This window comes from Cavia porcellus, unplaced genomic scaffold (genome assembly GCF_034190915.1).
Source record: "Cavia porcellus strain 051 isolate PalLab524CR breed Dunkin Hartley unplaced genomic scaffold, mCavPor4.1 scaffold_25, whole genome shotgun sequence".
Lineage (NCBI taxonomy): Eukaryota > Metazoa > Chordata > Mammalia > Rodentia > Caviidae > Cavia > Cavia porcellus.
The window spans coordinates 21,398,699-21,423,456 of record NW_026947508.1 but is presented as its reverse complement, the minus strand read 5'-3'; the positions used below and the strand labels follow the sequence as shown (position 1 = coordinate 21,423,456).

The following is a 24,758-nucleotide window of genomic DNA, read 5'->3' as shown; positions in this document are numbered from 1 at the left end:
TACTAGTTTTTCTTACTAAGAATCTAGTACAACATGCCCACAAACATATGACTTTCTCAGTAAGTTCTGATCTATCTTACTAAGTGTAAAGTTTACTATAAATATTCCTACAGCTGACAATACCATGATGTATTTGTCGTGCCTGCCAAATGAAGTAGCCACAAGAATTCGCCAACTTTACCAGTCAGTTGGCTGGTCTGTTTATTTATGGAAGGAGTTGACCAGTGTGGTCTTTTGTCTGTCTACAGAAAGTACATAAGGTAGATACAGTGTGGGTGGGTTGCAGCCTTTTTGGCCATAGAAATGTAATTTGTGCTGTTTTCCAAGCTGTGAGAGCTGAAAGCCTCTCTTAGGATCACACTAAAGGCAGCCTTAAATGAGGTCAGCTGAGTTACAGGTTTGCTGGTTATTCATGTCTGCTTTTACAGGTCTATGAGCACGAAGAGTTCTGAGTGGATATATTAAGTTTATTAGATTTAAAAAAAAACATGAATCAAGAAAGGTTGCTTTGGGCTGGGGATTTAGCTCAGCGGCATAAGTACCTGCCTTGCAAGCAGGCGGTCCTGAGTTCGATCCCTGGTACCGATAAAAAGGAAAAAGACAAAAAAAAAAAAAAAAAGAAAGGTTGCCTTTATGAAACTGATGAAACTTTAATGGAATTTTTGAAGAATAGGAAACAGCGAGATTGAGTTGATAGAGAAACTAGGCAAAGATATCATAGCTAAAAGTATATGTAAAAATGTCTGAAATGTACCAAATTCTAAGTAAACAAATAGAAGCAATGAAAGGTGCTTGTGGCATTCATCGATTTCTTGGTTCTTGTCCTCTATTTTGAGCATCTGCTTGCCTCTTGGATAAAGCCTAGGGAATAATTTTCAAATACTGTGAACAGTCGGTCTAGGGAAAGCAGTATATTTGCCACATAACATTTTGTGTATGTAAATCAAATCATGACATTCTGTTACTTAACACCCATTGACTTCCCAATGTCATGTGTTAAAAGCTGTGAACGTGGCTGGCTCTTGTCTACTTCTCAGCCCTCATTTCTTACAACTCATTCACTTGCTAACACTTGCCCTTTTGCTGTATACCAAGATGTTACCCTCTCAGTTTCTTTACATTTGTTCCCTTCTGGAATGCCTCCCTTTATATTTCAGAGTGTTCTCTCTTTTTTATTATTCATATATCTGCTAATAGATTACCACCTCAGAGAAATTATCACTCCATCTGAAATAGCTTCCCTGCTGTCACTCTGTCCTTTATTTTCCAGTAGTATTTATCACTTTGTGAAATTATATTACCTTATGTACAGTATTTACTTACCCATTAGAATAACAGTTTCTTGAGGCAGTGGATTTTGATTTCATCACTGAATCCCTAGTACTTAGACTAGTGTCTGACACATAATAAACATTAATTACTTTAGAAATGAATGGATTTTGAGAGTAGAGAAAGAAGCAAATACAGCCTGAAGTTACCCTAGAACTTTACAATGACAAAGGAAAAAGCAGAGTAGGTAAGTGTACTGTTTTTCCTCAAGTGAAAACCTTGATAGGTCCTCTCTAAAATGAAAGTTTGGCATTGAAAATCAGCCATATCCCACATAATTTGTGATACTTAGAAGAAACAAGGATTTTTTTTTTTTTTTTGGTGCTGGGGATCGAAACTCATGACCGCCTGCTTGCAAGGCAGGTGTTTATGCTGCTGAGCTAAATCCCCAACCCCGAAACAAGGATTTTCATATTTAGGAAATGAATTACCTACAGACAATACCTAACTGAATATTTCATCGCTCTTCCATAGTTAAAAGAGATGGTTATAATAGATAACTGGAGCCTGCATGCACCAGTGGGTGAACAAATGTTCTTGTGCATTGTGAGGAACAATTGTTTAGCTGTACTGCTTACTTAGATTTATCAGTCTTTGAGGAAAATTAATACTGTGGAAGAGAGGTATTTTTTTTTTTTTTAATCGGTACCGGGGATCGAACTCATGACTGCCTGCTTGCAAGTAGGCGCTTATGCCGCTGAGCTAAATCCCCAGCCTGAGAGGTATTGTTAACACTAAAATGCAATCAAAACTAATGACTAGGCTAGAGATTTAGCTTAGTAGCATAAGTGCCTACCTGACAAATGAAGGTTGTGAGTTTGATCCCTGTACCAAAAAAAAACAAAAAAAAACCCCAATAATAATTAGTATAAACAGAAGAAATACTCAGAGTTAAGTATTTTTAATAAAAAAGGTAAATGAGAAATGTAAATATTGAAATTTAAAAATGAAAATATTAAATGTATGGATTAAGCTAAAGGACTTTCAAAATTCATTGCAGAGGATGTCAGCAAAAATGAAAGAAGAGCTGGCTTCCAATTCCAGCAATTGGAAGCCTGAGGCAGGAGAATAGGGAAGAGTTCAAGGTCAGCTGGGCTACATAGTGAGTTCAAAGCTTGCCTGAACTGCATAGCTAGACCCTATCTCAAAAAAAAAAAAAAGGAAAAGAAAAAAAGAATATCTGCAAACTTTGCTATAAAAATTTGTCAGAATCAGTTTTTTCAAAACACTGAGAATTAACCACAGACTTGCAGCAATCTGGGAGCATTTATTCAAGAAAAATGGCTGAATCTGGACAAAACCAGCAAACCTGTCTCGTAACTTGTCCCTTTCCCACCACCTTCCAGCTCCAGGATAGCCTTGAAAACCAAGAGTCTCAATTCTGGTAAACCAGTACCTGTTGGAAGAGGCAGAATGAGTTTAAAGCTCCATTCTCAGAAAATTGTCATTGTTTTACCTAACTGGTGTTTCCTTGAAAGACTGCCTTTGAAGGTCATTCTCTGTCTTTGACCTGACTAGGAGTTTACACCATGCCCCCCCCGCCCCCCCGCAACTGTTCGCACATACCATGTTCTCTGAAAACAATTAGAAGCAGTTGTTGAACATACCTAGTGCCTCTAGTGCCTTTAATAGTGGATAGCACTTAGGGCAAACTAGCTAATTCAGAAGCTTAAAGGAAAAAGCTGAGAAATGTGATGTCCATAAGGGAATTTGTAAAGATTTGATAGATTTCTGGGAATCTAGAAGGCTATTCACAAGTGTGGGGTAATGTGTGTATTGATGAAAGACCAAAAAAGGCACCAAGCTCTCAATTCTGGTTGGTCTTGAGGCTCTATAAGCAAGAATGAAGGCTAACACAGTTATAAACTGGCTGGTGTAGTGTTAAAGTTATGTCCTAATGTGTGTATGGACACATCCATGTGTATAGACTGGGAGATTTACTGGTTTCAAACATCTAATGAAATCCTGGTCACTAGTTCAGTACTAATAGCAGAGACTTCAGTGGCTGCATGTAAAAAAGAATGTGTTTAGAAACTTCACATAAAATTTAGGCTAGTTACTAAAAGAAACAGCTGCAACAGCAACACATATTGGGTAGAGGGGGAATCTGTTTTTCCAAGATGCCATGTTGAATTATTTATAATGTCTAGTTTTCAACAGAATTTTAGAAGTCCTGTAAAGAAACAGTTTCCCCTATACAAGAAAGAAAGCAGTAAAATAGAAACTACTCCTGAAGAAGCCCAGATATTGGACTTATTAGAACAAGGCATTTTTTTTGTTTTTGTTTTTGTTTTTTTTTTTCTTTTTTGATTTTATCGGTACCAGGGATCGAACTCATGACCGCACACTTGCAAGGCAGGCACTGAGCTAAATCCCCAGCCCCGAACAAGGCATTTTTTAAAGGCATTTATCTTAATGATAATTATGTTCAAAGAACTAAAGGAAGCTATGTCTAAAGAACTAAGAGAAGGTACCAGAACTGTATTAGTGTTAGCCATAACAGTATACCACAGACTGAGTGGCTTAAAGAACAAATTTATTTGTCACATGTTAACGCTTTTATCCAGATATTCCCCCAAAGTCTCATGCAGTTATAAATGGGGAATTTTGAAGGTGACTTGATTAACATGTGTGATGCTGGGACTAAGAATGTGACTTAGGGATTATCCAACCTGGGTGTCAGTGACACCACTCAAAAAAGCAGACAGACTGGATGGAATATAAAGGGACAAAAAGAAGCTGTTTTGTCACTTAACACTTTGTTGCCTTCTACCTACCCTGCTTTGCCATGGACTGTTTGTCCTCTGCCATAGTACCCTGCCTTGGACCCAGCTGATTATAGACTGAAACCTCTGCACACTGTGAGCTAAAATAATTCTTTCCTGCTTTAACTTGTTGGATATTTTGTCTCAGCAACAAGAAAAGGAACTAAGACATAACAATTCTGGGGTTGGAAGTCTAAGATCCTTTTTTTATATAAATACCAACTTATATATTGTAATTGGTTCTGAAATCATTGTAAATTATATTGGTCTACAGTTAATGGTTTAAGATAGGGATAGTATTCTGCCACTGCAGTTTAGTTAGGGGAAGGGTATCTGTTGTAAGACAATTACATTTAAAATAACAACTTGTAAAATTTGACTTTATATGTTATCTATCTCATGGAAAACTTTTATGATGTCAGGTGATATAGCATATATTTCAGATTTCTGTACTCATAAATAACCTGTAATTCTCCTTACAATTTTATTAGCTAATGTTTAAAATCTGTATACTTCTAAATTGTTGGCCTATGTTTATAATTTTGTTAGCAAGCATTTTAAATATCTGTACTCATAAATTATTGGTACAGCTATGTTTATAATTTTATATACTTGTATTATCGTTAAATTTTATTCAGCTTCATTCATACGTGGTTTTTCTTTCAGGTAGGCAAATAGGGCTATGAGCCAAATCTCCGCTTACGGTTTTTCTTTTTAAAGAATCTGAATATCCTATTATAGTTTCAAGGTAAAACTTACAAATGATAAATTCTCTCTTTTAAGAGTGTAAGTCTGTGAGTTTTATAAATGCTTACAGTTGTGAACTGTCAGAAAAATCAAGATGCAGAATAGATTGGGCATGGTACTACAGGCCAGTAATCCTAGCATTTAGGAAGTTGAGGCAGGAGGATCACAAGTTTGAGGCCAGCTGGGCTCTATGAATTCAAGACCAGCCAGAACTATATAATGAGACCCTATCTCAAAACAAAAAAATCATTCTATCATCCTGGAAAAGTTCCCTGTGCCTTTTTGTGGCCAACCGCTTCTATTCCTAATACCTGACAGCTACTGATCAGTTTTCTGTCCCTGTAGTAAGAAAATAGTCATCTAAATGTAATTATGCAATATGTAGGCTTGTGAATGAATAATGCATCCCAGTTATTTTTATAAATTGCTCTTCAATATTCCATTGTATGGAAGTACTACAGGTTGTTTGTCTATTTACCAGTTTGAAGGAATTTGAGTTGTTTTTAAGTGTTTGTATGAAAAAAAGTCACCATCAAATTTTGTATGAAAAACTACCAACACATTTTCTTTTCACTTAGTAAATGTCTTAGAATGGGATTATTAAATTTTCTGGTAAGAGTGTGTTTAGCTATATAAGAAACTGCCAGACTGTTCCATGATTGAACTACACAATTTTATACATGTATCAGCAGCATATAAATTGTACAAAATTTTTGTGTACTTGCCATCATACAGTCATTTTATTTATTTAGCCAGTCTAGTATGTGTGTAATGGCATCTTATTCTTTAAATAGGCTTTTTTTAAATTTTGAAAAAATTTTAGATTTATTCACAAATGTTTCAGAGATAATACACAGAGTTTACTTCTAGTTTACCTTTTAACATAACCATAGTATATGTCAGAATTAAAAAACATTAGTATGTTATTATTTAGTAGACTGTAGACCTTCTTTCACTACTTCACATTTCACTACTCTCACAATATTTCCTTTATCTATTCTAAGATCCATTTCAGGACACCACTTTACCTCTCATATATAAACTGATTTATAACTTACTGTTACGAGCCTTGGTTCTGTTGTTTGTAAGAAAAATTTTATTCAGTTTATATCTATCCCAAAGTATGTTAACTATCATGTAATTTTCCTTTTGGCAAGTGAATTTTTATGTTATTCCTTTTGAGTTGCATTAAGAGGAGATTTCAGAGTTTGAGACTATTGACGTCCGTAGATTAGATCTACTTACCTAGGCAAACCAAAAAACAGTGCAAAGAACTTGTGGGAAAATTGCCTGAGTTGAGAGTTTATCAAGAAAGCAATTCCTTTTCTTTCTTCTTCTTTTTTTTTATTTAAATCTTTTTGAGACAGGGTCTTGCTGTGCAGTTCAAGCTGGCCTTGGGCTCACTTTGTAGCACAGGCTGGTCTCGAACTTGTAACAATCCTACTTACTCAGGCTCCTGAGTGTTGGGATTACAAAAGTGTGCCACTATGCCCTTCTAAGAAAGCAAATTTCAAAAATTTACCCTTCTTGTTTACTTTGCTGCTTAAGATTACAGTTAATAGTTTTAATTTTTGAGATTGACTAAACCTTTATATTTTCTTTTTTTTTTTTTTTTTTTTTTTTTGTCGTTTTCCTTTTTATCGGTACCGGGGATCGAACTCATGACTGCCTGCTTTCAAGGCAGGCGCTTATGCCGCTGAGCTAAACCTCCAGCCCTAGGGATATTTTTAAGAATGTGAACTAAAAATTGTAGCTGAATCTGTGATTTAATTCCTTAGCAAACTTACTGGATATCTGCCCATGGAATGGTGAGGACAAAGGAGAGTATCACTTTCCTGCCAGCCATGATGGCAACTGGGAATATAAATATGAATGACCACAATTTCCAAAATTGATCTAAACAGTAACTATAGATTAGTGATGTGTACTATAGATCAACTCTCACATGTTACATCTCGAATAAGACACACACAGAGACACACATGTATTTATGCTTGGGATTGAACTGAGAGCTTGTGGGCTATATTCCTACTCCCTATTTACTTTTTTTTTTTTTTTGGTCTTTTTCCTTTTTATCGGTACCGGGGATCGAACTCATGACTGCCTGCTTTCAAGGCAGGCGCTTATGCCGCTGAGCTAAACCCCCAGCCCCAAACCTTTATATTTTCATTGATCTGCACATTGTAGTGTTTACTTTTTAAACAAAATGACATTTTTATTGTTTTTTAAAATTAATTTTATTGATACTTCTTTTTTTTTTTTTTTTAAAGAAGGTCACTATATAGTTCAGGCTGGCCTCAAACCTGCGATTATTTTACTGCCTCAGCCTCCCAAATTCTAAGATTATAGGCATGCAGCACCATAGATTGGTGCATTTTAGATATACATAATAACACTCATCAAGACTGGTGATGTTGGGGGCTGGGGATTTAGCTCAGCGGCATAAGTACCTGCCTTGCAAGCAGGCAGTCGTGAGTTCGATCCCTGGTACCGATAAAAAATGAAAAAGACAAAAAAAAAAAAAAAAGACTGATGATATTGTTCAGTGGCATAGTGCTGCCTGACAAGTGCAAAGTCCTGATTTCAATTCCTAATACCAAAATAATAATAATAATAATAGCATTCATTGTAGGAATTTTGTACCCCAAGGCATGATATATCTTGATTCTTTTCTTCCCCCTCCCCTTCCTCCCCTTCAACCCTTCTTCCCTTCCTTTAAATAGTATTTTTGACATTGACATGAATTTTTGACACAAAATAGTCAAAATAATTATGATCCCTTTCAGAATATATATATATTTCTTTGTCTTTTTCTTTTTTATCGGTACCAGGGATTGAACTCACGACCTCCTGCTTGCAAGGCAGGTCCTTATGCCCCTGAGCTAAATCCCCAGCCCCCTAGAATATATTTTTATAACTTGGCATGGTCTATCATGGATTCTATTTCAATGGGTGTTTTTCTGGCTTAAAATATTATGTGAATATTTTGTTAGGGAGAGTTTTAGGGCTTTATTCAACACAAACGAAAAAGAAAACTAAAGAAAAAAATACACGCTCACAAAAGAGGTCATTTGTCGAGTTAGAAAACTCATTTTTCTTTTTCTTTTTCCTTTTTTGTACCGGGGATCGAACTCACGACCATGAGCTTGCAAGGCAGGCACTTATGCTGCTGGGCTAAATTCCCTGCTCAAACTTTTCTAATGGCAAAAATTCTGGTTATCCACAGCCATCCTGTAATGCCTGTCAATATTCTTGACTCAATGCATAGCACAGTGTTAAAAAATAATCATTATTTAGAGCCAGACCCCAGCCTCTCTCCCTGAGTCAGCGCGGACTATTGGGGGACTGCGGGGGGGGGGATAGGGAATGTGAGGACCAGGCCTCACTAGGAGGTGATCCCTGCCTGGAAACTGGCACAGTGTGCCGCCCGAGAGGGGACAGCCAGACCCAAGGCTTTTCCGTAAGTCAGCACTATTAATGGACCTCGGAGAACCAGGTCTCACCAGGAGGTGACCCCCCCGCCTGGTCATTGTTTTCATTGTTCTGTTGGGTTGGATTTTATTCTCTTTTGTTCGATTATGTTGTTCAATCTGAAGGCATGAGCAGCTATTTAAAAGATTGCAAGATATATTATGGTAGCTATTTTGGACTTACTATTGGCTGGTTTTGAAGTCCTTTATTGCATTGTTTTGTTTTTATTGTTTCTATTCTATTGTTCTGTTGGATTTTTACTAGTTGGAAAGATATCTGCAGCTATTTTGAATACGACAAAAGGCATTATGGTAACTATTGTTGGTTTTGTTAGGTTTTGAAGTCCTGTATCACTTATACTGGTTTATTTTGATTGATTTTATTGTTTTATTTTCCTTGGTTTTATCCTCTTTAAAATAAAGTTAGCCAGGGGATTAGCTCAGTGGCGGAAATCCCTGCTTGGCAAACTCGAGCTCCTGAGTTCAACCCCTGGTATCAAAAAAAATAAAATTAAACAAAAATAATCATAATTTAGCAAATGTTTTTAATGGAAAAGCATGATGCTCTATAGATACTACAAAATGACTACATTAGAGTCATGTAAATTTTTTTTTCAAAACTCAATACAAACTATGAATTTGAATCAAGATAGATAAATAAGGGCCAGGAATTTAGTTTAGGCATAAGCACCTGCCTTGGCAAGTGCAAGGTCGTGAGTTCGATCCCTGCTACCAAAATAAGATCTTCAATTTTGAGGCATAGGTTGCCCAAGGTTGTAGTTAAGATGGGCCAGAAAAGAGAAAGGTGTATCTGTCAGACTTAACTCTAGCAGTAAATATTTTTCCCAAACCAAACATCACACAGATTATATGCTGATTTTAAGTGTTGTCTTACAGATCCTAGTACTTGAGTTTATACTCAAGACTTTGGAAAGATGGATAAGGCAGTGGTAACTGCCAGTGTTATTATGTTACTTGGGTATTTATTATATAAATACACAGTTTGACCCAGAGTGAAAGTAGTGATGGGTACATGACAGTTCTGTTAGAAGGGGAATTTTCCAATTGTTTGGAAACTGTTTGGAAGCATTTTTTTCAGCTATATGTTCTATTATTTTGCACATACTTTCTCATTGGCTTTCAGCTTGTGTATTTCATTATATGGCTAGGAGACAGTCATGGCGCGCAAGCAGAGAGGTAATGGTAAAAACAAATGAAAAACATAAATTTCCAAACCTGGAGGTTTAAAATTGTATTCTCTCACAGTTGGAGACCAGAAGTCTTGAAATGAAGGTGTTAGTGAAGGCAGCACTCCCTTCAGAAACACTAGTGAATATTGTTCCTTGGCTTTTCCAGCGTCTGGGGTTGCTTACATTCCTTGACCATTGTCATTCCATTTTGGGGTTTTGTTCAGTTTTGTTTTGTTTTTTGAGACAAGATCTCATTATGCAGTTCATGCTGGCCTTGAGCTCACTGCGTAGTCCAGGCTGGTCTTTTAACTTGCAGTAATCCTCCTGCCCCAGCCTCCTGAGTGCTGGGATTATAGGCATGCACCTCCATGCCTGGCTTACTTCCATTGTGTTTTTAATTTTTACAGTTCTTTTCTCTCTGTTAAATTTTCATCTTTTCTTTTATAAGGCTACTTGTGTGGACATTTATGGCCTACCCACATAATCCAGGGTAATCTTATTTCAGAATCCTTATTTTATTTACATCTGCAAAGACCCTTTTCCCAAATAGGGTTGGCACTCACAGGTTTTTGGGCATTAGGAATCAGTGAACCATCTTTGGCCAAAAATCTACTTCATGATAACTGTGTGTGTATAAATTGAGAGAAGGAAATTCTCCCCCATCTTGCCTTTCTCTTTTTCCTTTGCTTCCTTTATCCTCTTTTAGTCTTTTCTTCCTGTTTAATTTAAAAACTTTAGCCAATTAAGGAAGAGAAATGTAAGAGTTAGTAATCTAGAATAAGTAGATTATGTGATCCTTTGTGGAAGTGACATTAAAATTTCATTTGAAATATTTCATTCTTTGCATATATTTGAAGGGGACTTTTTGGTTAATGTAGACTTGAAAGTGATATTCCTCAAATTAGTTTAAAAACATTGCAAAAAATTACAGTCTTGATTTACGTATCTCTAGAGAAAGTGAGAGAGTGAAGATTGGAGGTATGCAGTACCTCTAAATATATAGAAGCTTCTTAATGAGCTGGTTTTAAATATTTAAAGGAGTTAAGACACCCTGGAAGTTATATTTGAGTAAACAAATATTTATTGAATACTTAGTGTGTACTGTCAAATACTAATTATAATAAAGTAGTTTTATTGTGAAATATAGGCCCAAGATTTCATAGAACTCCTAAGAGTTTTACCAAAATTGTTAACTGCTAGTTTTATAAACCACAAGTGGAGATCAAAGAAGTTTCTAAAGAACTCTTATAATTATTAACTAATAATGAAGCAAGGCATTCTTTCAGTAATAACTGTGGCTTTAGTATATTGGGAGATCATTTATTTTCCTGAAATTGTGCTGTTTGTCTAGGAATGATAAAATAATTTATTTTCTTATGCCTAGTTAAAATTATTTCATTAATAGTAAATCAAATTCTGTGCATTCTACAATAAGGGATCATAATTGTCAAGAGAGAACAAATTGTAATTTTTTGGACCCTGTACAGAAATTTAAAACTAGCATTAAAACTCATTTTTGAAAATCTAGAAGGTCTTTAAAGTGCCAGCCCATGCCTTGAAAAGGAAGTTTTGAATTACTACATTTAAAATGTTTTAAAACTTTAGAAACGCATTGTAGTGTGAGGTCAAAGCAATGTAACAGAATAGAGATTTAATAAAAGGAAAAGATTAAGTGGCCTAAGATAATAATATTAGGAACATAATTTTAAAAGGGAGGGTTATTTGCTGAATTCTGTATGAAGGGGAAAAAAGCTTCAGACAAAGTTGAATCTTGCACTGATTGTGCTACTTAGAGATTCATGAGGTAACATCTTCACCTCTTTGGCTTAATTTCTTCAACCTTATATTAGTGATGATGTTCAACAATTTGTAATTGTTTCTCTTTTTGTATCTTTTATAGCAGCTTATGTTATTTGCTTTCTTATGCAAGCAAGAGAATAATTTCTGTCAATGGTAAAACCAAATGTGAGCTCTCTTCTAATAGCCAATTCTTAACTATTGCAAATTAAATGTTTTTGTTCAGAACTATAAAATGAATGAGCCCTGAGCTTGTGAACAGTGGTTTAAATAATTTGATTTCTTGTGAAAAGAATAACAGAACAAGAAAATTAAATGACTCTTCTGTCTACTGTTGTCATGCAGTTTAAGATTCATGAGGGTAAGGGAGGATCATTTCAATTTAAATTACTTTTCCTTCAAAGCTGAAATTTTTTTGACAAAAAAAGGCAAAAAGTACAGAATTTGTTCAATTTTAGCTTAATGTTTTAATCATTTTCATAGAAGCATTTAAAAGTCTGTAAACATTTTACTCTCCAGACTATAAAATTTTGTTTTTTTATCAAAGTCTATATAAGTTATAATTAAACTGATACAAATTTAGTTTTTACTTTTTATATAAGCTATTGAAATAGGTTAACTTTTATTTTCTTTTACTTTCATTTTAATATGGGATATTCTAGAATTGTAACACAGCTAAAGCATCCTTTACGTTAGTTTTTTTAAATTTTTCATTTTTGTGAACAGCAAACTTATTTTTTTTTTTCATTTTGTTTTGAGATAGTTAATGTTCAGCTTGTTCACAAACTCGTGTGCATTACTGTGCCCATCCACTCTGCTATATTTTTTACAAGCAGAGTTAGATTTTCCCCTAATACATAATTTTTGGGAAAATATCTAAATGAAATTATTCAGATTAGGCCAAGGCAATTTTATGACCTCTGTAGTACTCTGGGGAAATAATCTGAACTTGGTGTGATCTTACAGCTGTGGCTCAGTATGTTTTATCTTTTTGTAGCCCAAATAACTTTAAATTTCATTTGATTTTTAGTAGTTCACAAAGTAATATCTTACAAATATTACTATTTTTCTTTAGTGGTGAAATAGGATCTTTTTCTTAAATGCTGATCTGAGCTTCGTGTTTACTTAAACTGCCTGTTTGTATTCTGTGACAGGTTTATATTAGTTGCTCTTTGCCAGATAGTAATAGGTGATCAGTACCTGCTGTACGGCTTGAGTTATATTGGAGACATTAAGCTTTACTCATTGTATTGCTGACATTACACCCATTTGTTATAACCCTCTTAATCTTTTCATTATATGAAAGTTAATTTTACACAATTAATTTTTTAATTGTATTTTTTCTGTTGCCCATGAGTTTATCTTATTTTCACAAATGAAAGGTATTTATGGTATTTTGTTTGACCCTAAATTTTAGTTCTTTATATATTTATAACTCATTGTATATGGCGTCGGTATGTTTTCTCCACATAGGCATTCAATTTTTCTGACAATATTTGTAGAATTCCAGTTTTTCTCCATTTATTTTTCTGTTTGAAATACTTTTTAGATTTGGCTGTAGAATTGCCTCATCTAATCTCAGGAGTGTTACTGTGTTTTGTTCCATTTTGTTTCTTTTCTTTTTTCTTTCTTTCTTTTTTTGAGACAGGGTCTCACTTTGCAGTTCAGGTTGGCCTTAAATGCACATTGTAGCCCAGGTTGGCCTTGAACTCTCAGGATCCTGTGTTTCTTTTTTGAGACAAGCTCTCAATGTATATAGTTCAGGCTGGTGTTAAGTTCACTATGTAGCCCAGGCTAGACTCAAACTCACAGTGGTCCTCTTGCCTCATCCTCCCAAGTGCTGGAATTATAGATATGCACATTATGTTCAGCATCTATTGTGTGTTTTATTGCAATTATATCGTAGATATCACTAAAATTAAATATTTTAATCCTTTTTAAATACAAAATTTGGTTTTTATTAGGTTTGTTCTGAATGTACAAGCATCATTATTATCAACCTGCAATGTTGTTGCTGCTATTCAAACAAATTGTTTGAATCTTCGCTTCCTGGATGCCCTGTCTATAATAGAGGGTGGTACCACCTGTGTCTTAAACATAGTTGTAATGATAAAATTTGGTGAGATAGTAAATATAAAACTCTTTGGTCAATTATATACATCCAGTAAATTGTTATTCTCTTATTCTTCCCTATGTAGTTAAAAATGAATGAGACAGAAAAGATCTTCTTTTATTGCTTCTATTATTATCTCTTCTTCCTCCAAAATATTTGTAATATTTTGTCTAATTTTCAGTAAGAAATCTTGAGATATTGAAATAAACCTTTGTTTACTTATTTTAAAATTAGTATTTGTATTTTATAGATTATGAAACCCAAATTTTTATTTGGTATCATCCCACTATCATTTACTGATTATATGTACTATTGTGCAAGAGACCACAGAAATATTTTCTCACGTTCTGAAACTATTTTCTTGATATCTTTTCTGCTTTTGCTTTATAAAGCCTCCTAGTTGATAAATTGGAATTTATTTTGAACTGTTCTCTTGAGGCTTAAGTTTGGTACTGGGGGTATCAGGATACTTATAAATTCATTAATATATATTCCTTAAAGTAGATCTATATTTGTTGAATAATGTTACTTGAAGCAATCATCTTAAAGCTAGAAAGAAGTACATATCTGGTTTTTGTTTTCATTCTTCAGGATATACACAAGGTATATTTGAGTATGCAGTGAAGGTCGCTTGCTATTTACTTATTTTAAGTCATACATTACTAAATAGCTGGGTGCAGTGGCAGCTGCCTGTGGTCCCAGCTAAATGGAAAGCCCAGGCTGAAGAATTACTTGAGCCCTGAATTTTAGGTCAGTCTGAACAACTTAGCAAAAGTTTGTCTTAAACAAAGAAAGTTAATATATTAATTAAAATCCTAATGATTACACTACTTCTAGGAGAGTACTTCTAGCTTTTATACTATTGTTTATAATGATTAACTATGTTTATTTTTTATTTTGTGAAGGATGCTATTAATTTTCCTTGGAAAAATTTCTATAGCATTTTTTTTTTTTTTAATCAGGTACCACTGAGCTAAATCCCAGCCCCTATAGCATTTTTTTTCTGGTGTGTTCTAAAACTATGTGTAAGTTTGGAAGGAATAGTAAACTTCTAGGATACAGTGTAGTCAGTGGTCAAATGTATAGGCTACCTGGGTTCTTTGTAGGACTATATCAAAGTTTAACACCTGAATGTCTCTGTTTTGATAGATTTATGTGGGTTCCCTTTCTGGGACCTATAATCAGATACTTTTGCTAAATTTAAATACTTCTCTTGAAATTGTGATTAAGAGAAATATAATTTAATTTCAATGAAACAATTTGATCTTTATTCTGTATATATGTATATATGTTATATTGTTGCAGCTCCTAGATGCAGGAAGGGAAAGTATATGTATTTATGTGTATGATTATTAACACATTTATATGTTTATATATTATATAAAATATATTTATAAACAGATATATAATTAATCATGTATAAAGTTACTTATAAATTTATGTATAATTTATAATATTGCATATTACATTTGTATATAATTCATGTTATTTAAATATATAAATATATATATATTTTTTTGGTACTGGGGGTTGAACTCACAACCTTGTGCTTGTCAGGCAGGCACTCATGCCACTGAGCTAAATCCCTAGCCCTTAAAATATATAATTATAAATATATATATGTAATTCCTTTTTCTAAGCCTAAGAACTGTAACACATTGAAGTAATCTACATTCTGTTTGTTTTAAGATTTTGTATTGAACCTGGTATACAGCAAATTATAAGGTAGGAATCTAATTAGAATTTTGAAATCAACTTTTGTTACTAAGTTTTTCTCTTCTAACTTCTAAGGAGTCAAAATTAAAGTTATATTGACATACTATAAAAATTTTTAACATATGAGATCACAATAGTATTTAAACTTGTGTTGGCCTGGTGTGGTGGTGTGTGCTTACAGTCTTGGCTATTCTGGTAGCTTATGTCAGTATCAATTAAGCCCAAGAGTTCAAGACCAGCCTGGGCCACATAATGAGGATCTGTTTGAAAATAAAGTAAAATAAAATTGGGACTTTTAAAAGTCAAACTTAGGTGTCCAAGTGTTTCACTGTCAGCATTTACAAGTAGGGAACATGAAGTCTTAGGAAATACTATTTCTGTTCTCAACTTTTTATCTTCCCTAAATTCTATCCATGCAGGCATATGGATACTTACAGTCTATCTCCAAAAGTGATAAAAACAAATATATTTAGAAACCAATATTAAGAAATGAAATTTTAAAATTGTGGAAAAGCTTTATTGTATAAATGCCCTGAAAATACTTAAACTAAAAAGTTAGATGTGTTTTGTAATTTCATCACCTGTTTTAGTGAGGCCTGGTTGTGTTTATCTTAATTACATTAAAATGTTCACTTTCCATTTCTATGTCATAGCCATTGTATTACTTGATATCTTAAAAGATTAGTATCAAGTATTGAATCATTGTATCTGTTACACTTTTTAATTTCAGTGGTAGTGAATGTGACTTGATTATATAGCATATGCCACTTTCAAAACTGATATGAAATTTTAAATATTAAAAGTTTTAGACTTTGGGATGTCGCTCTGAGATAAGTGAGTGCTTAGCATACTCAAAGCCCGGGTTTGATCCCTCAACCACAAAAAATAAGTAAAAGTTTTAATGTATTGATAAATGCTGAGAATGTGATAAATCTTTTCATTTTCATTTTGTTTTGTGTTTTTGAGACAAGATTTCATCGTGTATTAAAAGATGGCTTTAAACTTACTTATGTAGCTCAGGCTGCGTCAGAACTCATGGCGAGGTGCTAGGGATTTAGCTCAGTAGCATAAGTGCCTGCCTTGCAAGCAGGCAATCGTGAGTTCGATCCCCGGTACCGATAAAAAACGAAAAAGACAAAAACAAAACAAACAAACAAAAAAACTCATGGCGATCCTCCTACCTTAGCCGTCTAAGTGCTGGAATTACTGCACCATCACATGTGGCAATACTTGCATTCTTACAATTAGTATGTTCTTATGTTTCAGAATATAAATTATGAGGAGGAGTGGGAATACTATATTGATAGATACAGTCCCAGCTACTCCAGGGGTATAGTTATCTACATATTATGATGGAATTACATAACGTGTCATTATTGATACATTTTTATACACATGTACCAGAATATATGTTTGCAAACTTCGTGGACATCACATTGCCGGTAGAATGTCAGGAAATTCTGTAATCAATCATATATATATATATTTTTTGGTCTTTTTTGTTTTTATCAGTATCAGGGATCAAACTCACGACCGCACACTTGCAAGGCAGGTGCTTATGCCGCTGAGCTAAATCCCCAGCCCCTCAATCATATTTTTTATTTATAGATTTTTTATTTTTAAATGATTAAAATTATTAGTGGTTATTTATTAGTTACCTTAATATATCACACCTAGTTTTTAAAAGTTCTTCAAATATAGAAATTATGTCCTTTTTATTTCTATGAGTTGAAGAGTGAGAAAATAATGGTAGTTATTTCCATAGGAACAAATAAAACGTGTTTGTTTCAAAGGAAAAAATAGAGAAAAAGAATAATAACAAAACAAATAGAGGTATAAAGGAATGTTTTTCCAGTTTTTCTGTTTAAAGTTGTCTTGTAGCTTCTCATAGAATTCATCTTAAAAAAAACAGTCTTATCTTGCTAATAAAAATCAATGTTACATATACATTTTTTTCCCTAAAAAAACACAATTCAAAGCCTCTTTTCCAGTAGTGAGGACTAAGACCAAGGATCTCTGAGCTACATTCTCAAGCCTTTTTCTTTTTTAATTTTGAGACAGTTTCAGTAAGTTGTCTAGACTAGCATGAGACTTTCTGATCTCACTTCCTCAGCCTCTTGAGTAGCTGGTACTATAATAGGCATTCTCTGTCACAGCTGTCATAAATTTAAGATTTTATTTTTTGGTTTTGTGTAACTTGAGCATTGATACCCTTACTGTTTAGATAGCATTTCTTGCTTTTTAAAAACTGTGACTCTTTTTTTAACTTATAAAATAAGTTGTTTTAAAAATTTTGTTCAGATTTTTTAAATAAAATAGTTTTTGTGCTTTAAAAAATTAAAGCACATTATTATCATTCTTTTTTTTTTCCAATTCTTACCTTCCTCTTACACCAAGATGGGTAAAGGGAAATCCTGTCTCTTTTGCCAAGACTATACATTAGTGTTGCAGTTCAACATTCATGTCCTTTAATTGAAGGAAATAGAATGTTACCACTTTTTGTATAGATAAGAATTGGCTCATAAAAATTCAGCAAATGAGGTATTAAAAATAATTACATTATTCTAATGACTTGGTCCCATTTTGCTGTTTCTTATGGGTTAAAATTATATATGTACATATTATACATTTAGACAGTACTATAATCTTATACAGACATTTCAATCTAAAACTGAGATATAAACTGGTAAAAAAAATTCGCTTTTACTTTTTTTCCACAATTGGGGCTGGGGATTTAGCTCAGCGGCATAAGCGCCTGCCTTGCAAGCAGGCAGTCGTGAGTTCGATCCCCGGTACCGATAAAAAGGAAAAAAAAAACCACAATTGTGAGTCACATTGACAGTACTTTTCTGATTTAACCAAAAGCCTGTGAGCTTTAGTGTTTGTACCTTGTAATTCTGCAGCATTAGTTACCTGCGTCATGTTTTAGGAGAACTTAGATTTTGAGGCTTTGTATGAGCTACATGTGAGTGCATTAAGCAAGTGCTTCTGACCTTTAAACTTTTTTTTTCCTTTTGACATGTTAGACCAAGACAAAGGAGTAAAGCTGTGTCATCTGATTGTCAAAATTTTGCATCTAAATGTATCTCTTACATGTGTTTTCTTTTTCCCTTGTACTAGAGTAAAATGTCTTATATTGCACCAAAACAGTAATAGTACATGCATACCTGAAGGTTTTTGTTTCCCTACTCACATTATTTATCCATTTTCATTGTTTTTCCAAAAAGATTCCATACATAAGCTTTGTGCTCATACGTCAAGTGAGTACAGTAGTTCATAGATGAAATGAACCTAGGTGTGACTTTCAAGGGCATAAGCAATCATACCTGGCTGGGAAAAGAACTAGGATCATATGTGTTAAATAGACATGGAATTTTTTATTTTTAAAATTTCTGTCTGTCTCCTGCCAGCAGGGAACAGAACAGTGATCAAACAAGTAAATGCGGGGTTTAAAACCTGTTTTTCTTTTTTTGTTCAAAAGTCTGGATGGAAAGTGCAGGGTCTAAGAAGAAAAAGATGTTGCTTAATTTGCGTTGTATATTTAGTGGAAACTTATTTCAGAATTACACTGGGGTCTAACTTTATGTTATTATTTTTCCTTAGTCTAATATTTAAAGTTTCATTTCACTTGTTTTATTTTCATTATTAAAATCCTAAATAATTACATTTTCCTTTAAATTATTTATATATACACAGTTGGTTGTGAATGTATTTAATTGGTATTCCAGTTTGCCCTATTTAGAGTGATTCTGTGTGTCTGTAACAGTTATATAAATGTTCCACATTAAAACAGGTTAGATGTTATCATAACTTACTGACTGGCTAGGCTAGTCTCTATCATTTTAAATGTAACTCTAATCCGTAAAGTATTTTTTGTTTTATTATCTGCACGTTGCTGTCACTGTAAAATGTTTAATGCATTAGGCACTATAGTAACCAGCAGAAGTGATTCCACGTGTTGGCTTTTGCAGGGTATTATAAAATCATCGTGTACTCCTTTCTTGACATGGTGCAGCATGTCAGTTTTCAAAAGCCACGTGCAAGTTTGAGATTTTGAGATGATAACTAGCATAAAAAGCTTGGGATAGCAAAATATTTAAAAATTATTCTCTGATGGCCTCAATGATTATATTTTAAAGGTATATAAAGCTTTGAATCCCCATCTCTTGAACAGATTGTGAAGACTGCAGAAAGAGACTTGGAATCCAGTCCCATAAGTGTAATAAAGAAATACTGGTCTTCATGGAAGAAGAACAAGATTTACCAGAGCAACCAGTAAGTATTTCCTTTAACAATTTAATGATTATAGAGATTTTAAAATTTAATTGTATGTACTTACAAATTCCAAATTAAAAATGAAAATAAAGACTTGTTAATAGTTTTCCTCTAAGAAAACAATTTTTATGTTTTTAAACTCATATTTGGCTAACTTAATGCTAAAGAGTCTATTTAAAAAATTTATCATTACAAAATCTTGTTGTATTTGGAAATGTCATTTTAAAAAAAATCAGTGACTCGTGTTCCAATTTTTAGAAAATAAAAAACTTTTATTTGTTTATTTTTTAATTTATTTTTGGATCAGGGATTGAACTCACGACCTTGTGCTTGCCAGGCAGGTGCTTACATCATTGAGTTAAATCCCTGGCCCATCTTTTAATTTTCTAAAAGAGATTATCACTTATACAGTGAATCACCATTTCTAGCAGAAAATTTTGTCTTATTTTTGTCTAAATTTCTCTCACTGACTCAATTTTTTTAAGCATAATAAGGAAAGTGTGATTTGACCACCTGTTAATTCTTAAAACATCCTAGAGACCAGATTGAGTATCTGTTAAGTATTTAATTTTTGTTTTGTTTTGCCTTTTGAGACAGAGTCTCACTATGTGATTCAGGCTGGCCTTGGGCTCACTTTGTAGCCCAGGCTGGTCTTGAACTTGCAACAATCTGCCTGCCTCAACTCCTAAGTGCTGGGATTACAGGAGCGTACCCTATTCCCGGCTAATTATTTAATTTAATAAATACAATTTAAATGTCCACTATGGGTTTATTGCCTTGCCATGGCTTCTTTTCATGACTTTCTTTTGTCTTTTCATCCTAATCATTGAAAAACTGGAAATAATAGTGTCTGTGTATGTGTATAAGATAACTTTTATGTTAAAGGGTCTTTTTTTTAACTGCACAGGGAATAGCCTCAGGGCCTTGTACATGGTTACACAAGAGCTTTACATCATCAGATCTTTTTTTTTTTTAATTAAATTTTGTTTTTGAGACAGATGTTATGTTGCCCATTCTGAGCTTATACTTTAGTCTTCCTGCCTAAGCCTCTGAGTAGCTGCAGTTATAGGCTAGTATCACCATGTCTAATTAAGGGTCTTTTTGTATTTTCTAAAGTTAAACAGTGATTCAGTTCATGGGCCTCTTGGATTTCATATTGAGAGAGAATACATACTGATAATTTTATGAAAGACCAGTCTAGAAAAATTTGAATTTTGAAAGCAGGTAATAAGATTTTATGTGTATGTTCCAGATGTATTTTTTTTTCTTTCCTTTTTTCTTTTTCATACTGGGAGTTGAACTAGAGCTTTTGCACTAACCCATGTCCCCAGCAGCAACCTCCCTTTAAATTCTGAGACAGAGTCTTGATAAGTTGCCTTGAACTTAGCATCCTCCCACCTCAGCCTTCCAGTGTGTTAAGATTGCAAACCTATTCCGCCATACCAGGAGTCTAGATGTAGGCTTTACATCACAAAAAGACAAACAACAGCTTCTATTTAAATGACATCTTTTAATGTATTTTTAATATTATTCTTTGTTAAGAATTATATACTGAAAAAAAGAATTATATGATAATTACTTTGTTATTATTCTTTTTACCCTCTCAGTTAAGATAAGTATAATACTAATAAGACATAACTAGTAGAAAGACTTTGTGAAACATTTGAAATGTATGTAAGCCCCTATCTTTGGGACAATAATAATTTTAGTATATGTGCTGCTGAAGCAAACACTGGGACAATAATAATTAGAGAAGTGGTAGCTTGAAAAATATATCCTGAGCAGTGTACTCATATATAGTATATACACCACTGGGGCAAAGAGCAGAATTATAGGCACTAAGTGTTCTAGGGAAAATTATATTCAGTGGTCAGTGTAAGACAAAAGTCTACTCATATTTTCAAAAGACTTATGTAATTGTTGGCATAACTATTACTTCTTACCTACTTAAGGACAAGGGAATTGTGAGGCTGAGTTGCTATCAAGTCATCTTTTTTCCTCTGCCTCATTTTCCTGTCATTCTGTTAAAGTTCTATAACATGATCTACAGAACCTGATTGTTACTTTAGAGGAAGGTAAGATGCTGAAGCATTAAAACTCAGTTTTCTGCTATGATGTGTAAATGCTTATCACCCTGGTAGAGGGTATGATAGATCTTTCATGTTTTATTCTAAATATATCTGTATAGTTAGAATTTTTAAAAATAATAAGCATATACCTTTTATATTTAACTTTTGAGCATATATGTGTGTGTGCATGTGTGTGGTACTAGGGATTAAACCCAGGGGCCTTCTACTAGGGAGCTGTATCCCTAGCCCTTTTTTGATTTTTGAGACAGAGTCTCACTGAATTACTTAGTTAGGCAAGCCTTGAACTTGCAATCCTCCTGTTTTGGCCAGCTCATTAGCTGGGATTACTGGTCTGTATAACTGTGCCTGGAAGTGTTTTTAACTCTTATTTTTTTCCCCTAGTCCTGGGGATTAAACGTAGGGTTTTTACACTGAGCTCTAACCTCAGCCCCTTCTTTAATTTTTTTATTTTGAGACAAGGTCTCACTAAGTTACTGAGGCTAAGTTTGAAGTTGGGATCCTCCTGCCTGAGCTTCCCTGAGTGATGAGATCATAGGCATGCACCATCATTCTCAGCATGAATTTAACCTTTAAAAAGAGGACCCAGTTATACTGAAGACAAAATAGTATCATGATTATAGACAAAATATAGTCTAAGCTACAAATAGAAAAGGGGTGACTGGTACAAAACATTCTTTTTTTTTTTTTGTCTTTTTCGTTTTTACCAGTATCGGGGATTGAACTCACGACTACCTGCTTGCAAGGCAGGCACTTATGCCGCTGATCTAAATCCCCAGCCCCTACAAAACATTCTTTAGAACATCAGAGGACCTTTATCTAGAAGTAGTGGCATGTGCTTGTAATCCCAGCATTCTAGAAACTGAGGCAAGAAGATTGCAAATTGGAGCCTACCTTAGTGTTTCAAAAGGAGGAGGAAAGACCTAGGAATGCAACCCAGTACAAAGGTCCTAGATTCAATCTCCAGCACTACAAAAGAAGAGGAACGAGAAGAGATAGAAAAAGAGGACCTTTTGGTTTACAGTAAAAAAAAGAAAAGCGTGGAACCTGTGGCACAGTGACTAACTCAAACTGGAATTTTGACCCCCTCTCCATACTGAAGATTGAATCCAGAACACTCACACTAAGCTGTATCCCCAGACCTTTTTTTTTTTTTTTTTTTTTTTTGGTCTTTTTGAGACAGGGTCTCACTATGCAGTTTAAGCTGGGCTTGAGCTCACTTTGTAGCCCAGGCTAGTCTCGAACTCGCAACAATCCTCCTGCCTCAGCCTCCCGAGTGCTGGGATTACAGGTGTGAGCCACCACGCTCGGCCATCCCAGACCTTTGAACTTTTATTATTTTTAAGTTTTTGAGACAGGGTCTTAGTAAGTCACTAAGTTGCCCAAACTGGACTTGAATTTGAGATCCTCATGCCTTAGACTCTGAAGAAGCTGGGATTATGGATATGTACTCCATGATCAGCACCAGAATTTCTTTTTATCTTCTCTGTCAAGAGGCACTATCTACAAATTGTAAAAGAGAGTATATTTGAATTTTTAAAAAAGTTTGGCCAGGGATTTAGCTCAGTAGCTTAAGCACCTGCCTGGCAAGCATGAGGTCACGAGTTTGATCCTTGGTACCAAAAAATAAATAAACAAACAGACAAACCAAATGAATAAAAAGGTTTTAGCCAAGCATGATGGTACATACCTGTAATTCCATGGAAGGCTGAGACAAGAGGATTGCCATGAGTTCGAGGCCATCCTGAACTACAAAGAACCTGCCTCAGAAAACAAAAAACAACAAAAAAAGATTTTATTATCATTTATAAGTAAATATGACAATTACTTTAGCTGAGTTCTAATCCTTCACATTCATGGAGATTTTTATCCTGCAGACCTAAAACATAACATGATTACCAAGCTAGTGGTCACTATTTCTGAAAAATCATAGAGAATGAGACAGGAACTTGGAACAAAGTATAAAGAAATGTTGCAGTGTTTTGTTTGTTTTGCTTTATATTCAAAGATGATAATAGGAAAGAATTAGGTGGTAAAAGCTCTAGACTTACGCTGTCCTAATGCTGATTAATAACAGCATTAAAATGCATTATTTGGCAGATGTTTGTAGATACTTAGAAAAGGATATGACTATCAATCATCAGGAGCTAGTAATTGACAGCTTCAAATTTTAGGATATAAATGCATCAAATATCTGTGTGATCTGGAAAAAATTTATGTATATATATATATATATATATATTTTTTTTTTTTTTTTTTGTCTTTTTTGTTTTTATCGGTACCAGGGGTCGAACTCACGAATGCCTGCTTGCAAGGCAGGCGCTTATGCCGCTGAGCTAAATCCCCAGCCCCGATTTTTTATATATTTTTGAGACATGGTCTTATGTTACCCAAGCTGGCCACAAACTTGAGATCTTTGTGCCTTAGCTTCTCAGCTGGGATTACAGGCAGAGCACATCACTATAGCACAGCAATATTTTAAAGTATCAAAGGATAATAGCACTTCTCTTCTTCAGTAAATTGCAGTATGAAGTTGATTTTTTTGTTTGTTTGTTTTTGGTGCTACTGAGAATGGAAGCAACTCCTAGAACATGCTAAGCAGGTCCTTTACTGCTGAGCTGTATAATTAAAAGCCCCTAGCTCTTTCTTATCCTTGTTTCAGTGCTACTCTTCATACTCGTGATGACAAATCTTTTAGAACTTTCAATGATACAAACAGCCTGCTGTGGCATTTGCACTGTAGGTTTGCCCCTATTGCTTCATTCTGTCCTTTTCCAGTAGAAGCTATACGATCATCAGAGAGGATCTCCAAACCTATTGATAGATTCTTGTGTATTTGGATGATTGCTTATGCCCAGCAAAATCATTTATAACAGTGATTCTTAAAAAAAATTTTAATAGTGAAGAATGGGCCTGTGTACTTGCTAGAAGTGCCTCTCCAACAAAAGATCTGTATATCACTACCATTATATATATTTTTTCTTTCCAGTTTTTTTCTTTATCGTTTTGACACAGGGTTTCACTATGCAGTTCAGACTGCCCTCAAACTCACATTGATCCTCCTGCCTCAGCCTCTCAAGTGCTGGGATTATAGATGTGCACCACTGTGCCTGGTTCCATTATATTTTTTGTCCTTGTGATATTCTTTACTAAAGAATGCCAGTTTAGTGTCCTGTGTATAAAAGGTCTTTTAAAAAAGATTCAGTAGATGAGATTTTCCTCTTTATTATATATTCAGTAAATGGAAATGAATCCCTGTATTTTTGTTT

At 34.2% G+C, this 24,758-nt stretch overlaps 1 protein-coding gene across 4 annotated transcripts in view; it reads left to right on the top strand.

Annotated features, from left to right (window-relative positions):
- Positions 1–24,758, top strand: part of Eya3 (EYA transcriptional coactivator and phosphatase 3) — a 105,260-nt gene that overhangs the window by 14,516 nt on the left and 65,986 nt on the right. For all 4 annotated transcript variants that reach the window (XM_063235879.1, XM_063235880.1, XM_063235881.1 and 1 more), the window contains exon 2: positions 19,302–19,402. In XM_063235879.1, coding sequence (XP_063091949.1) covers positions 19,370–19,402 — 33 coding nt within the window. In that variant the 5' untranslated portion in view covers positions 19,302–19,369. The remainder of the gene's footprint in view (positions 1–19,301; positions 19,403–24,758) is intronic.